General features: G+C 33.9%; 1 protein-coding gene across 1 annotated transcript in view; it reads right to left on the reverse strand.

The window, feature by feature from the left end:
• Positions 1–688: 688 nt before the first annotated feature.
• Positions 689–18,313, reverse strand: part of Zpld1 (zona pellucida like domain containing 1) — a 36,417-nt gene continuing 18,792 nt past the window's right edge. Inside the window, exons 5-10 of the mRNA XM_027943269.2 lie at positions 15,616–15,713; positions 14,172–14,252; positions 8,323–8,494; positions 7,163–7,271; positions 1,264–1,293; positions 689–864 (exon numbers count right to left, since the gene is read on the reverse strand). Of these exons, the coding sequence (XP_027799070.1) occupies positions 689–864; positions 1,264–1,293; positions 7,163–7,271; positions 8,323–8,494; positions 14,172–14,252; positions 15,616–15,713 (666 nt within the window). The remainder of the gene's footprint in view (positions 865–1,263; positions 1,294–7,162; positions 7,272–8,322; positions 8,495–14,171; positions 14,253–15,615; positions 15,714–18,313) is intronic.

Consider the following 18,313-nt stretch of genomic DNA (forward strand, 5'->3'; position numbering starts at 1 on the left):
CCTTTCCAAGTTAATATGATCACTTAGTATCCTTTGGAAGTTATTTTCATTATTTTCTACACAAATGAATGTCCCAGGTTAAAATACATTTCCCAAGAGTTTGGTTTTTTCATTTGTATTATTTTTTAGTGATTGTTGACAGACATGAAAATCAGCCCCAAACACAGGAGGTCATAAAGTGAATAGTTAAATCTCAGGCATCCAAATTGGACAGTCCAATTAATATATACTCCCAAGCTGGAATTATGTGAAATAAAACAAAAAAAACTGTCATTTTTAGGATCAAATATGCAAATCTAATATCATTGCATTGGGCTTTAATGTGTGGAGGGAACAATGCAATATATTTTATTTTTTTCTATACCTACCTTTCATTTCCTAAAGCAACAACCAAAAGAAAATTGAAATGAAATGAAATATGACTGATCCTGTGAGATTTAAGTCTTGAATATTTAAAAATTATTGTCATTATGTCCATTGGTGCCATAAAAATAGGGTTGACCATGTTTATAAGTGACAATAGAAATATAATAAAAATTATTTCACTATCATCATGCTGGTAAGCTACACTATGTAATCTATCACATCTACAAATATCAAGTGCTGACTGTCATTCAACTCAGAAGAACACTGACTGCAGACACACACCATAGTCAATGAAGCTTTCCCAGAGTTGCACCTGTCATGTTTACTCAAAGACTGGGTTTCTTATGCCATTCAACACCAAACTGGTGGGTCCCTTTCTGTGTAGAAGAGTCAGTGAGCACAGGAGAAGGGAAAAACTCATGACTCCCAGAATGACGATTCCTGATATCAGCGCACTGGTGACGGTGTTCAGCTGGAAGGGAGGCACATCCCGGGAGCCTGCAAGTAACAACAAACAGTTGCAGAGGCCCCATATCATCTATCTCACATTCCCTCAATCCAAACCTGCAAAACATCTGCCACCAATGTCTTGTACAACAATAGCAGGACACTAGATTATGCTCTAATCTATTTAGCTATAATTCAACCCAATTCCCAAAGAATTGCAGGGGTTAGAGGCTGGTATCACAATCAAGAACACCCCCCAAAACTGTAAAATGTTATTAAAATTGACCAGCAGATTACATATGAGTTCAAAACTCCTCAGTCAACTGTCATGTAAAATATAGCAAACCTGTAAAACTAAAGCTCATTACATTTAGTAGCTTACAGTTTTGTAACTTTGCACAAAAATTAAAACATAGCCCTTTTGTTTATAATACATGTTAATTATCTTACCAAGCTGTGAATTGTTGGTTGGAGTCTCATCTGGGGGGGGAAGGGAAAGAGAAGTGAAAAAGTCTCTTTGAATATTTACTTTTGTTAATTCTGACTCCATAAAAACTTTTTACCTACATCTCCCTTGACCTCCACTCACAGGCTGCACGAGAAAGGTACGAATGAAAGCCCTCCTTAAACCATTCTGCATTTCCATTTTCTGTTCCAAATGTTTTACATTTCATCATCAGTCTATTCCCTGAGCCCATAGCCTGCCATCGCCCTGAGTATACAAATATAATCGCAAAATATATTGTGTTGTATTCTTTCCTGCCAACTTTGTTTCATCATTATCTTTCCACTCAGGTTAGTGGGGGTAGTAACTGTTAACAGCTATTACATTTTTTATGGCCCTATAACCTGCCATTTGTTATTTGTTATAGGGAAATATTCATTATTTAGTGTCACTCTGTTTTAAGTATTGCCAATTTGCCCAACATTATCTGCAAAAACATCATTTTAAGTTCCAAGAAAATAAATTCACACTTAATAACTAAATGAAAGGAAAACATGACTCCTGAGCTCAAGTTGTAGTTTTATTTGCATCTGCTAAGTACAAGATTGAAGTTGTTGATTTTTCATTTTTCCTTGGCAAACATAATAATAGATGCAATGAACACTTTCATTTGGTTTCTTGATATTTGTAGTCCAATTTGTAATCATTTTGCTATTAACCCTTGAGCTTATATAACCAGTTAATTTCATATTTGTGTTAACATATGGGTGTATATGCATCTGTGTGTGTTATTTGAACCACAAAATATGTGCAGCTGATTGTTTATTTCTGAAGTATAAATATTATCACAATTAATGCATGTGTAATGCCACACATTTTATAAAATGCTACTTCACATGTCATCACAGTTAATCCTCATGATAGCCATATGGCTTAGATGTTATTGCTACCCCCATTTTACAGATGAAGAGACTTCCATCTGTCACAGTGTCTATGGCAAAGCAAACATATGTTAAGTTAAAGCTTCATTTTAGTCCTTTTTAAAAAATAATGTAAATTGGCCAAGTGTAGAAAACATCTTTGATTATGGAAATGAACACCTCAAGCTATAAACTCCAGGATTAGTATTTGAAGTAATTAATGGGATAACCTGGTGAGATATTTATAAAACTACAATGCCATTTCTTTTCAGATACATGAATCTTGGCAGAAATGATAGTTCTGCTGTCTGATCTTGAAGCACAGTGTACAAAATTAATATGGCACTCATTCATAGGATATTTTGAAATGGCACACTGCATTGCAATAGGACAAAATAGAAAAATAGCACATATATTCATTATAGGACACCCTCAGGAAGGTCCTAACCTCCAACCAACACTACTTTATAGAGACCTTTCTTCTCATGGAAATATATGGAATGAATGAACTATGATCAATTCATCCAACAAATTTATATGTTCTTTTGACAAGATAAGCTGCTTCACTTGAACAGGAGAGACTATATAATGCCCCAAACTTCTGTTTTAAAAGTTTTCTTCTTTTTTTAAAATAAATCTCACTTAATTATTTTTAAAATATTGTTATTAAAGAATAGAAAGCACCTCTCTACTAAGAGTCTCAAATAAGAAAAAAATATTTTGGACAGGGTCCCCTAATGTTTTCTACATCCTGAGGTTAATACTAGTCAGACTGTCTTCTCTACTCCACAAATTACTGTCAACATCTATAGGAACAATAGCCTAGATGTTGCTATGGACAAAATCTGCCTGTGTGCTGGGACAGGTCAAATGAACACACTGGCTTCAGGTTTCACAAGTGAAAAACTAAAAGCATTCAACCACTGGCAGATGGTCAAAATCAAATAATGTAGTATTAGAATATAGTTTGAAATTGTATTCAGACATAGGAAATTGTTACATCTGGTTGCTGTTTCAGACATTCTCGCATGTTTTCATCATCATAATAAGAGACATGTCCAGCCCAGAAAGGGTAGGTAGACATTGCCTAGGAGCCTCTTGTCACCACACTCTTCAGTTTTCTCTTATACCTACTTGGTCTTGCCAAGTGCATATATGCTAAAAGGAGCACAGGAAGCCTTCTGGAATTAGAACAGATGGGAATACTAAGCTTGATAAGCTCTTCAAAGAATACTATCTGAGGATTCACAGGAGAAAAGCAATCACAGCAATGCTATAGTTGTTGGAAAGCAAGATATGGCAAAGTGTCATTCTCTGCTCTCATATAAAAAGTTAAGATAAATGAAAAATACAATAAATATCACTCCCTTCTTATCTCTAGCAAACTATTTGTTTTAAATCTTTTAATTACCTATGTAGTAAAATGAACCATCTATTTTAAGTAAAAAATCCCTGAACTTATGCTCATATAAATTTTATTTGTTTATCTATCTATTTATTTATTTATCTATGTGAGTGTGTGTGTGTGTGTGTATGAATGTGTGTGTGTGTGTGTGTGTGTTAAGGGGGATGAAACCTGGGGGCACTCTACCACTTAGTTACATTTCCCAGACCTTTTAATTTTTTTTTTTTTTTTAATTTTGACAGTCTTGCTAAATTGCTCAGGCTGGCCTCAAACTTGGATCTTCTTGCATCAACTTTCACATTGCTGGGATTACAGGCATGAGCCACCACACCTGGCTTCATATGAATTATTAATTACCCATAAAACTCAATGATACCAGTTCTACAAGAATTTGGTTTGGACTTTTCCACAGGGATATATGTTGAAAAATAATTAGGTATTATTGTTTCTGAATGTTTATATCAGAATTGTACTCAGTAGGCATTTTTATACTTAATCTGTTTGTTTTAATATTTTGGAATTTAAATAAGAACACTACAGGAATTTTTGCATTTTGAAAAATGTGAATTTTTCTTAATAAACTAAAAAGAGGATTAACACTGTTGGGTAAAAATAACCAAAGTAGATTTGATTGCATTAAAAAAAAAAAAAAAACAGAACAGGAGTTCTAAGGCTTAACTTAGAAAACTTGACCTCAGTCAGTATCTAGGGGAAAGGCGTGGTTCGATGAGTAAATAGAGCAAAACTTTTAAGTATTAGAGAGATTTGATGAGAGCAAATCAAGCCTGAAATTGGACTTGTCCATGTGAAATTGGCCATAGGACCTGGAGAGATAAATTCTAGCTGACTTAAGCTAAAAATACAGTGAGAGAAAGGAAAGAGGGTAACCTTGGTCATTAGATGAACATTAAGTTTACACAGGATTTGCCTGTGGATGGACATTCTGAATTCTATGTTCTTGTGCAAATTAGAAAAAAAAAAGAACTGAATGGATATTATACAGTCCATAATGTATCCAATTCTATCCATAGATTTACAGTATAAACACTGTTGTGTATGGACCTCTAAGCAGTGAATCCACAGTGATCATCAAAAGTGAAGAGCATCTGTTTTAGTCAGCTTAGTTGCTGTGACCAAAATAACTAATAAGAACAAGTAAAAGGAGGAAAAGTTTATTTGGGGCTCATGGTTTCAGAGGTCTCAGGCCATAGATGGCCAACTACACTGCTCTGGGCCCAAGATGAGGTAGCACATCATGATGGAAAGGCATGGAGGAAAGGCCCTGGCCTCATTCATAGCGGCCAGGAAATCAGAGAGCAAGAGGGGTAAAGAGACCACCAGGAAGATAAACCTTTCCAGGGAACACCTCGAGTGACCCACTCCCTCCAGCCACTCCCCATCTGCCTACCATTACCACCAAGTCCATTCATTCAGATTATGATGGACTATGATGTGAGGTTACAGCTCTCACAATCCAATAATTTCATTTGCAAATATTCCTGCACTAACACATGAACTCTCGGGGGACACCTCATTCAAATCATAACACCAATATACTGTTATTTATCAAAATAATAAAAAATAAATCCAAGGAGACTGAAGGAAGACACAAGGAGATCCAGAAGGCTTTAACATGATCCTTTGGGTGCTTTGCCAGTGGCAAAAACTGAGGGGACTCAGAGGTAACAGTAGTGTGTTGGTGAACAGGTGACACCCTTGTGGTGGAGACAGGTGAGAAGCTGGAAAGTAAGAAATCCAAGCAGGATGTTGGAGGAGTCATGCTAGCTCTTTGAGGTTTTAGCATAGCTGTTTTGGCAGGTGAATACAAGACAAGTGAAATCTACAAACCTGGATGGTGGGTTAGCTATGCTGGAATTAGAGATTTCTACTCAATAAACTTTATGGGATTTTGGAGTTTTAGAATTTTGGGGAGGCTTTCTAAGAATCATCTTATACTAACAAATTATTCAAATTTTGTAATACTTAAATTTGTTCCAGATAAGAAGCTAGCAAGAGGAAAAGCCATCTATTCAAGCTGGACAGAAAACATGTCTCTTTCAAGGTTCTTTTCTCATTAGCAAATTGACTCTAGTTATGCCCACATCAATAAAAATATTCTTTATTTTGCCTGCCCCAAAGCATTCCTAATTATTGGAAATAAGAACTGAGTTTTCATTCAATGTAGTTTTATGAACAATTTCTTACAGCTAGATAGAGATAAGAATTAGGTCTTTAACAAACCCCAAAACAGTCATTTTTCAAGCCATTCAAAGCATACACCAAACCCTCAGAGAAAAGGGACTAAGTTCAAAATTTCAAATTTAATATACTTCTGCATTATTTAAAGGCTTTATTAGTCTCTTTTTAAATAAGGTTATGTCTACACAAACACAGTGAAGTGAATAATTAAAGAAATTGCCTGAGCTTTTTTAGGCCAAATCCACTTCTTTCTTAATTATTTGCCGGTTGGGGGCAAACTTTCTTTTTACTATGAGGTGGGCAACATAAGGGAAAAGGAAAAGAAAATCTCACGGAAACAGCATCAGTCGTACACCAAATATAAAATGGAGAACACATTATCAGCATATAATCTGAACCAGAATTAGTCCATTTTTAGACAAATTTGGAACCACTAAAGTAGAATGAATCTTGATGCCTACTTTGTATTATTTGCCCAGAGAAAGGAAGTAAAATTCTAAGACACATGGGGCAGGGGGGTGCGGAGCTAGAACCAGAACCAGTTTTTTCAACTTCAGTGTTGTTTGCATACGTCTATTTTATCCAAACTATCTGGCTGTGGCTGGTTTCACACTGACTTAAATCTATATGCCTTTGCTGAAAGTGTACAGATATGTGTGAGTACACATATGTGCAAATACCTATACACATGAGGATATATGCTGCATACAAGCAGTTGTGCCCTCTCCCTCGGGGAAACTCATGAGAATAAATGAGTGCACTGGATGGGGTATATATGGGATCCTGGAGGGAAACAGATAGTACTCAAGCTGGGCAATATAAGGAGTGTTTAATAGGACTGTTTACAAAGATATAGAGCAGACACAGAGAAAGTCAAGTTCCCTGGAGTGTGAGTCAGGGGAAGAGTTTGCAAAACCCAGAGGGAGCAGTTTTGTAGAAGAAGTGACCTAACAGAATCAGTGTGGACTTCACATTTCTAGGCCCACCCACCTGCTGACAGCACTTCTAGAACCCCAGCCAGAAACCAGATGGTAAGGGGCGAGTGGGTGCAGTCCACTTAGGTGAGGTCATGGATCACACAGGACAGGGTGGGTAGGACAGATTCAGAGGGAGAGGGATGAGAGGGGAGGAAGAAGGAGAGGGAGAAAGAGAGGGAGAGAATGAATATGAAGGGAAAAACTTAGGGAGGACAATATTTTCCTTTGTGTGAAAGCTGAGTAAACAGGAAACTACTGTGAAATTAAAGCTGCTTAGCAGTTTATCTTGTCTCCCAGTTAATTAGTGCTGTTTAGGAACCACTTTGAGTTCTCCTTAGAAGCCAAGTACAGAGCCATTTTAGGAACGGTCTATTACTACATAGGAAAGGAAGTGCTCTCCTACCACTCCGGGTAATGATGGGACCAGCAGAGAGGACTGCATTGCCTGAAGTGCTCTGGGGGCTCCAGGTTGTCTTCTTCCCAGCATCTCTCCTTTCTCTGTGGCCACAAATCTGAGGTGTTAATGAAAACAAATGAATTTCCACACTAGCACAAAATAGTTTCTTTATGGCCATTTGGAAAGCAGATTCTTTTGGAAGAGATACCACATGTTTAATTTTATTCATTTCCTTCTGTGCATTTATTTAATTACTTTGTATATAACTGCTACAGTGTTTCTTATCCTGGCTTGGGCCACATTTCTGATTTCCTTCCCCAGCAATTGTACGCTGCCTCATTAATTTACATAGCTCAATGGCTCTCCTGAAAAAAGAGCTGTGTTTATCAAACTTTTTAACTTTTATCTCTCTCAAGCCTTTAATAAATTCTTCCCTAAAATGTTGGTCAGCACAGACCCAAGGTAATGCAGACTCTCCATTTACCTCCATCCGATACAATTAGGTGAGACCAAAGAGATCAATGTGCATAAAGAAATAGCTTCCTATTTATGCATGAACTGAGCATAAATATAAACATATTAAAGTTACTTTGAATAAAAAAAAATTACCTGCATTTTTCTCCCCAATATTGATTTAACCCTAGGGGGCCTATCAGAAGAGAATTTTAGATTTTTTTTTAACTCACTTGCAACTGGATCTATATTTTAATGGTGGCTTGCCCTGTTTTAGTGTGTGTGGCTTTGGTATGGAGCCTCCTTTCCTATGGACCGTCTCTGACTTTGCCTCTCTGGGGTTCATCCATCTTCAGAGTCATATCTGGGGCTCATCTCCTCCACCAGACCTTCTAATCTTGTCACAATGGTGAGTACTGCCTCTTACTGAGACCCATATTTGTCTGCTTTCTTGCTTTTTCTATCTCATGGTCCTAAAAGATAAACTAATTGAATTAAGATTTCATAAATGCTTCATCCCTGTATCTCCTGTATAATGTTTGGCACAAAGTAGACATTCAATAGATCTTTGCTGGATGGATGTATAAATCCTACTTCAATTCATTAGACCAAATGCATGTCCACTTTCTACACAGAGATTCAATCCTGCCACATGATAACCTTTCAGCCTAGATTAATCCAACAATTCAGAATGAAGTGGCTTCAAAACCTACTGGCATAAGAAAGGGGCAGTCATCGGCTCTGCAGAGCTTGGTAACGCAGTGCAGGAAGACAGTGGACATTTTCTGATTCTTGTGTTTCACAAATCGGAACACCTCGAAGGAAAATCGGCCGCGCTGGCTTCTGCCATTTTCAATGACGGTGGTCTGAGGATCTTTGTCACAGCTATAATACAGGGAGTGTGAAAAGAGGACATCACTGCAACAAGGCACCAATCTACTGAGACTTGTAAATTAGTCTTTGTAGTATTAAAGGTACCCCAATACATTATGCACTAACAGAACCATGCCATTTTATATATATTTAATAAAAGCATAAGTTAATTCAATACTTGTGACAAGAGTAACCTGGATCATAAATTTAAATATATCAATTTCTGATTACAATATTACTGTCAGATTTTAGGAAGATTACACTTCCATAAGATTAAAATAACCAACTAATATAAAATGTAAATAGTGAAGTCGTCCCCGCCATCTTTGCACTGCTCAAACATCCCATCATTCCATATTTTAAAAAAAGCCTTACAGACATAACTGTTTATTTTTGCATTTTTCAGGTTATATGAAACAGAAACACAAGAATAGATTCTTATTGTTTCCACCTCCTTAAACAAATGATAGTTTTTCTTTTTTAATTTAGTCGTGTACCTTAGGGCTCTTTCCATATTAATATTTAGAGAGCCAACTCATCCCTATTATACAGTTGTATACTATTCCAACATGCACATATGCTAGGAACTATTTAATTAGTTCCCTATTTAGGTTATTGTATTTTTTAAATAATTTTCTCTTTGAAAATGAATAAATAATGAAAAGCCTTGAAATACATTATTTTGAACATGTGTAAAACGTTATCTATTAAATACATCTCTAAGACCATTTAAGAGATATTGCCACAGTGTCCTCTATAAATGTTGTATCATTTTGGACTTCAGCAGCAATTTATGAAAACAATCTTCATTTCTTCAGTGCTTCATCAGCAAAGCATATGGCTACCATTTTGGATTTCTATTTGATAGTGAAACAAAACTATCGCATATAATTTTGACTTGCATTTTTCTAGATGTGAATGAGTTTTTGTATCTTTTCATAAATATTAGAGCCATGTTGTTCCTTTACGTGAAAACTGTTTTTATCCTTTGCCCACATTGTCATGATGTTGGCCACTGTATTTCTGATTCTTATACATTCTTTATGCAATAGGAAGAGTGACTGCTGACTTGTTAATAAATTGAAAGTTGGTTTACTTTTTTTTGTTTGGCTTTACTTCAAAGTTTTAGAGGTATTTTTCATGCATGCTTTATTCTATTATTTTAAAAACTGTATTTTGACATTTGAATTAACAATCTATTTAGAGTTCACTATGTTATAATGAGCAAAATATAGATCCGATACTATTGTTTATCTCATGGTTATCAATTGTCCAAAGCCCTTTCAAAATTCCTTGTCTATCCCACTAATCTGTGGTACCCTCTATCAGAGACTAAATCCCTCACATGTTTTGAGATCTGTTCTTTCACTGTTTTGTAGTATTTGTCTGCTTGTCTATTCTTACCTAATATCACATTCCATTAATAATTCTAAAGGTGTTTCTAATCAGGACATCTGAAAGGACCATACCTTCCTCGTTTTCATGTTGATCCTCCACTGGTATTTTTCTATTATATACCTGCCACTTATTCTTTGGTTCCTTGATCACATTAACTTAGGATTCTACTTAATTTGCTTTTTCAAAGAATCTATATTTTCTTAATTTATTTCCATTTTTTATATGTCTTAGTTATGAGTTTTCAGACTTCCAAGTGATAAGGACATCGATTTTCTAGTATTTTTTTTTTAATTTACTACCTCTCAACATAGAAGTTATTGGTAATGTCATTAAGATCTTCTCTCTCCACACTTAATTTGAGGCCATCACAATAAGTTTCTTGAGAGGTAGATTAAATTTTATTGTGTTTCTGACTATGTCTTTCTCAATTTCCCCTAGCTTACACTTTATGAAAGCTTTGATTTCACTCAGAGCATATTTTCACTATATCAATGTAAGTTTTCTTTTAATTTAGGAAACAATTCCTGAATTATATCTAATAATAACTATTCCTGAATTATATATGACAAATTTATTACATATAATTTATTCTATTATTTTGGCTTTTTTAGGGGGGATTCTAATTATACACACTACACATATATGGAATTTTCTTGAACTACCTATTATTTGTATGTTTTGTAATTTACTTCATTTTATATTATCCTTGATATTTGTTTCCTTTTATTTGTATTTCTTACTTTCACCTTCTGTGCATTCTACTTATCTGTGCTCCCTTGAATATTTTCTAATTGTGTCTTCCTTTCTATAATGTACTTATTTTTTCTATTTCCATCTTAGGTTATCCAAATTTCCTTTTTAGATGTTTATGGTTTTACCATTTTCTGTCTTTTTACTTACCTGAGTTCTTATAATTCTATCTTAATAAGTATGATTATTTATTTATTTATTTACATTTTTTTATTTATATATGACAGCGGAATGCATTACAATTCATATTACATATATAGAGCACCATTTTTCATATATCTGGTTGTATACAAAGTATATTCACACCAATTCATGTCTTCATACATGCACTTTGGATAATGATGTCCATCACATTCCACCATAATTTCTAACTCCATGCCCCTTCCCTTCCCCTCCAACCTCTCTGCCCTATATAGAGGTTGTCTAAACCTCCCCTGCTCCCTCTCCCTATCCCACTATGAATAAGCCTCCTTATATCAAAGAAAACATTCAGCATTTGGGTTTTTTTGGGATTGGCTAACTTCATTTTGCACTATCTTCTCTAACTCCATCCATTTACCTGCAAATGCCATGATTTTATTCACTTTTATTGCTGAGTAATATTCCATTGTATATATATGCCACATTTTTTTATCCATTCATCTATTGAAGGGCATCTAAGTTGGTTCTACAGTTTAGCTATTGTGAATTGTGCTGCTATAAATATTGATGTGGCTGTGTCCCTGTAGTATGCTGTTTGTAAGTCCTTTGGGTATAGACTGAGGAGAGTGATAACTGGCTCAAATGATGGTTCCATTCCCAATTTTCCAAGAAATCTCTATAATGCTTTCCCTATTGGCTGCAACAATTTGCAGTCCTATCAGCAGTGTATGAGTGTACCTTTTTCCCCACATCCTCATCAACACTTATTATTGTTTGTATTCATAATAGCTCCCATTCTAACTGGAGTGAGATAAAATTTTAGAGTAGATTTGATTTGCATTTCTCTAACTGCTAGCGATGATGAACATTTTTTCAAACATTTGTTGATTGATTGTATATCATCTTCTGAGAAATGTCTGTTTAGGTCCTTGGCCCATTTATTGATTGGGTTATTTGTGTTTTTTGGTGTTTAGCTTTTTGAGTTCTTTATGTATCCTAGATATTAGTGCTCTATCTGATGTGTGAGCGGTAAAGATGTAGGCTCCCAAGATGTAGGCTCTCTATTTACCTCACAACTGTAAATCCATATGCAACAAAATGAAATTAAACCCCTACCTTTCATCATACACAAAATTCAAATCAAAATGGACCAAGGACCTGGAATAAAACCAGAGACTCTGCATCTAATATTAAAAAAAAAAAGTAGTCCCTAATCTCCATCATGTGGGATTAGGCCCCAACTTCCTTAATAAGACTCCTTTGGCACAAAAATTAAAATCAAGAATCAATAAATGGGATGGATTCAAACTAAAAAGTTTCTTCTCAGCAAAAGAAACAATCTGAGAGATGATTAATTTTTGATTATTTAAAAAAATAATGTAGGAATGTTAAATTCCAAATCTTATGTATTCACTGACTGTGTTTTTGTTTGTTTCTGGTGAATTTAAATTAAATTCTTTTCTGCCATTTTCAACATTTTTCTTGTATTACATTGAAATACTGTAGGAAATGGCTGTATTTGTTTAACAGTTTTATTTGAAAGATTTAGGTGTCTCTGGACCTGCTATTTTCAAAGGAATCCTAAGAAAACATGGAATGGGAGTGGCTTTCCTCAGGGTTCCCCAAATTAAAGAATTATTTCACTATGACAGATAAACTGTCCACACTGTAGCAACTGCATAGCTGAGTTTTTCATTTCAGAGGGCTCTGCCATCAGCCCTGAGTTTCTCAGGTTCAGTAACCATCCTTGCCCCCAAGGGTAGGACCCTGACGTCTCAGGTGGTTCCCTTACCTTTACAAGGGCACATTCATAAAGCCTGACACTTTATGAATACTGAGGTTCTAGGCACCATTTCTCCTCATCTTTACTGCTTTTTATCAATATTAATGCAAATTTTGTAGGTTTTTCTTTCTTAGATTCACTAAAAATGACATTTGGGAAGTTTTGTTTGTGTGTTTTTAGAAGATTCAGGGATAAGCTACCACTATATTCATACTATTCATGCCATATTCATACTTTTCATACCATATTCCAGATTATCAATATGTAATTATTGTAGAAATTTTGGAAACCAAATGATGCATGATTCTACCATGTATAAATAACCACTATGAACTGTTCAGTGTTTTTCCTTACAGTCTTTTCTATCATCTAAATAAAGCCTACTATATATGTAATTGCATGTGCCGATTCTTCCCCTTCCTATTTTAATACATTTAAATTTTAAGGAATTATATATTACCAAGGATAGAAGTATCAAGAAGATGAAAAGAGAAAGGGTAGATAAAGTAGGACCAACTATCTTTTTCCATTTAATAAATAACTATATGATTGTAGTACCTGCGTGAACTTTCAATTTGCTAGTTCTCCATAATTCTCTTAGCTGTTTTCTTATTGCTGAATATACAGTTCATTCCCATGTTTTACTATCTTAAATAACACTGATAGATGAGAACATCATAAATATTATAAAATATAATTCTCAATTTGTAAAAATAGATCCAAACAATATGAAATCCTTTAATGCTTTTGATGCATATTAACATTTTTTTCCCAAAAAATTCTTGCCCAGATCAACTCTTCCAGTAATAGGATATGTAAGAGTGTCAGTTTGACCATACCCTCATCATCTTAACCTTGATTAGGCAATAAAACATATTCTTTTGGTTTCTCGTTATATTACTCCCATCATGTGTCAATAAGCTGCAATGATCTGAGCCAACTGCACTTTATAAGCATGCTTAGAAGACATTGCTTAACTCTCAAGCCTGTTCTGCTGTCAGATAAAAAATGCTGAAAGGGAACTGGAATGACTGAATGGCTTTATGATCAATGTCCTCTTTCCCCAGATGTAGATTACGTTCACTCTATCACTGTCTGTTGGGAAATGAAGTTATTGGCTCTGATAAAAAAAAGGAGTGGTAGGCTATATTATATACTTTCATATTAAATACTGATAAATGAGATACAGCATTTGGGGATCTAAATTATCCAGAGCACTACTTTAATTTTGCTCTCCTTTTGACATATGATGAGATGGTCTAGCTGCAGATAAATAACACCCTTCCATTGCCTTTCTCTTATTGCAAATAATATCCAACCATGCTTTTCCTAAAGATAGTGAAATATTCCCATATCTCCTAAACATGAATAAAACATTTTGGGTGGACCTAACTTAATTAAAATTCTCATCCAACAATAGCTTTATCAGCATTTTGTGTTGAAAACCATTCTCAACTTTCATACTTATAGTTTTAAAGGACTGAAAGTCCCAAATCTAAAACTTTAAATTCAGAAGCTTAAAACAATATCCTGAAATTTGTTTGTCTGACCTAGGTTTTCCATTTCAATCATCTATAACTAGATCTTTGGTATCTATACACAATTTAAGACACCTACCTAAGGAAGAGGTCATACCGAATGTCATCGTTTGGATTCCCTGATGGGGTTGTATAGCAATAATCCATTAAGACATTCCATCTGCAGAGAGAAGCAAACATACTCTAGAGACAAAATCCTCTTTTGAGTGTTGGATATTAATCTAAGGGAAATAAATATGAACTAATTTCTTATCATAACCATGGAATAGTTTTTATTACTTGTTATCTCTTATTGCAGAAACTTCTTGTTGATTAAAATTTTCTTCTAAACTGAGCTGTTTAAAAATATGAAACTAAGTGTTATCCCCACATCAAATAGGTTGAGGCTAATGCCACACACACATACACACATACACACACACACACACACACACACACATACAGAGAGAGAGAGAGAGAGAGAGAGAGAGAGAGAGAGAGAACATGGCAAGTAAATGGTTAAAGTCTGAAAGAAGGAAACCCCAAAGTGAGCTACACAGCTACACAGATGTTCATTTTTCACTATGAACAAGGTTACTTTGTTTCCAGAAGTTACTGTCTCTAACATAAGACAGAGAATATTATATCAACAAGTAGAACAAATGAGTTTGTTGCATAAATGATGTGCCAGAATCAGTAGGGTAGAAGTGGGAATTTACCATAGGCACTTTATTAGGTATGAGAAAGCCATGAGGCAAATACTCCTGCCCAAGGCCAGAGTGGGACTAAGTTTATACATTATTTCATAACATCTTTGGAATGGGAAGCAAATATCATTAATAAGGGGAAAACATCCTGCATGCAGCAAGACAATTTTTAAAAAATCATACATATTCATGATTAAAAACAAAGAAAGAAGGCAGAGAAGAACCAAATTTCTAGATTTTACCAATCTATTCAGAATGCAGTTTAAATAATAGCTCACAAGAAGCCCCAAATAAACCATTTGATATTATATTTTTATAGGACAAGATTAGAGCTTCAACTTTTGAGTTCCCTTTCAGTTTTGATTACTTTGAATTTTATAAGAATTACAGTAAACCTAACTAATTTTGGTTTTGATGAGATGTTTAATATAATTTCAGCCCAGATCCTTGTGAGGATAGTTCTTTTGTTTGTCGATAAATAGTAAGATATATATGGAAAAGCACACAAATCAAATGTGTTCCCAAATAGTCATAGTTTATCTGGTTAATCATATTTGTGATGAAAATATAGAACATTCCAGCATCCCCTAAGATTTCCCCACACCCTCTTCCAGTCATATCCTCCTTTCTTTATGGGAAGCCTTGTTATTTTCTAATTAATGACATAAAATGAGTGTTACCCCTTAGACTTTGTAATTTGCTCTTTCTTTTTATAAGCATGCCTAAATGGTGTGGCAATGACAGTAGTGTTTAAATTGAATTTAAAAATGAATAAGCTAACTTTATGACTCAGGAGACTTACATGTTCTATCCAACAAAAGATAAGTTTGAAAATACCTTCCATCCAGATTAGTGGCTTGAACAGCTGCAAATACTTTGGTTTTCAAAGGTAATCCTATACTTGGGATAATTAACTGCTGACTGTAGGTTGAATCCTAATAATGAAGTAATAAATAATGTATCATTAGCTTCCCAACAATAGCACATTTACCACTTAAAAGAGTGTTACAGAAAAAAAAAAAAAAAAAAAAAGAACAGCTAAATCAATACAACCACCTCCAAAAAGGATTCATTTAATTCTGATTCTTAGCAGAAGATCTCTTAAACAATATTCAGGTAACAAGTTGATTTCCATACATAAATCTTTTTTTGTTTCCATAGTTTAATAGCTAATGTCCATTGTGTTTAAATTACATCCAATTGTCAGTGGCTTAATTCAGTTTGTTTAATATTCAATGGCCAATGTTCAGTTTATCCAAATTAGTGTTCCATTATTTTAGATTATAAAGAGGCTAATGCTTAGTTTATTTAAAGTATACCTGCTTTGATTTAAGCCCTTTCTTTTGGGTTGGTAGAACTTAAACCTATGGTAATCTTGCATTTTCCTCAACTCACTTGCCTGCAATTTGAAATTTAATTGAAAACCAGAAAACAGACCAACACACTCTCCAAGTTGTCAAAATACATGCCACAGAGTTTCTACACCAAAGTTCTTAGTGATTACTTATCAAAAGGCCTATTTTAACTTATTTACCTTTATTTTAGACCAACCCTAGGGAGTTTATTTATATCACTTCCCAATCTTTAATAGATTAAAGCAGTAAATTAGATATTAAGAAGTGGCATCTATAATTTGAAAATCAAAAAACAGAAAATTGTAAAATGCAAAAATTAAAATCTCAAAATTTTAGCAGCCAAATCATTCCAGTTACAGAATGATTGTTTTCCCCAAATTTAGTAATTCTAAATTTATTGCTGTTTTGCAGCAAAAGAACTCTTTTAATGTTCACTATGAAATTTGAAAGTCACCAAAGAAAGAAAAAATATAAGCTTACTGTCTTTAGGAGGCTGGGATAAGAGCAACATAGTTTGATTTTTTTTAATTAAGTTAACAATACTTTGTATGCTTTGCTTTTGAAAAAAATGTATTCATATAGAACATTTCATTCCCAAATAAAGCCAGATAAACGAGGAACTATGTTACACTTATAAATGGTTAACATTCTATATTATTTTCTGTATTTCTAATTATTTCCTATATTTCTGTGATAAATGATGACAATTCCTTTAAAGATGTCAGATAGTTAGTATATTTATTTAATATCTTTCTGGTTCCCTCTTTCAAAGTCTCTAAGTAAACTGCACTTCATTAACTAGACTGCTGCTTCATTTTATGTTTTATCAGTATTGTCCCAAAGAATGCTTACTTTTATACAAGTTATATACTGTGAAGCCATTTGCAAATGATTTGTGATCCCATTGTAGTTTAATCATGAATCATGATTTTTTTCTCCAGAAATTGCTCCTAAGAGGTCTAGTTATTTTCTCTTATTTGCACTACACAGTTGCTAAAATCAATTGTATCTATTTTAGTTTTCTCAAACTTTTAAAAACTATCCATAATTATCACAACCCTATTTCATATTTGCTGTTTCACCACCCACTCAGAAAATACTAAGATTTAGGTGCACTTCAAAATGCAAGACATCCTTACTTTCCATTTTGAAAGAGAAGCAATCATTTTTACCTTGCACAAACATAAGAGCACAGTTCAACTCAAACCACCTTAATATATGGAAATTTCACTGACAATAAATTATTATTATTTGTAAATACAATTTTCCTGAGTAAATTTACTGTATTCTAGTAAACATAAGAATAAAAACATTGTGCTACATCTAAATTGGGCCCAACTTTTCCTCTCAAAATAACAAACCAGAGAATAAGAATACATCCTGTATTTAGGATGTAATATAACTTTTCAACATTCCTGAGGGTAAATAACTAAATGCTATTTTCCAAAGAAATAATAAATATGGTTTGGGATAAATTAGTAAAATTATATTTTTTTTCTACTGTGAATTGGTAATATTTTAATGTCTTCCAACATGGCAAAATACTATGATGGTACTCTGTTAAAAAAAAAAAAAAAACTAGTTTGGGGCAGAGGAACTCCTCTGTAGGATAGCAGCAATAATGAACATGTCATTATATGATTGACAAAATCCATATGACATATAACAGGAAGAGTAAATTAAATGTAAACTATGGGTTTAGGTAACAATAATGCATCACCACTGGTTCATTAATTGTAACATATTTCACACTAACACAAGACATAAGCAAAAGAGAAAATTATGTGTAAGGACAAAGGGGGATATGGGAGAGTTCTGTACTTTTTGATCAACATTTACACAAGACTAAAATTACTTTCTTAAAAATCCATTAATTTAAAAAATTTAAATTAGTTTGTTGGAAATTATTGAATTTTATTCAATACCTAATTAGTAAAAACTTAAAGTTTGATTTATTTTTTTAATTCAACCATTAATAATAATTTATTGCAAACTGATTAAAATGAGAATTTTGGCACCACCTATTTCATTTATAATCTGAAATTTTAAAAAATGGTTACCTCTTACCATAGACTTAAAATACGAAGGTTATTATTGAATGATAGACTTCTAATTAGCATCAAGATTCCGGGAACTCTGAATTGATGTCACGTTAGCAATAGGGCTACAATGCCATTTCT

This window comes from Marmota flaviventris, chromosome 8 (assembly GCF_047511675.1).
Source record: "Marmota flaviventris isolate mMarFla1 chromosome 8, mMarFla1.hap1, whole genome shotgun sequence".
NCBI lineage: Eukaryota > Metazoa > Chordata > Mammalia > Rodentia > Sciuridae > Marmota > Marmota flaviventris.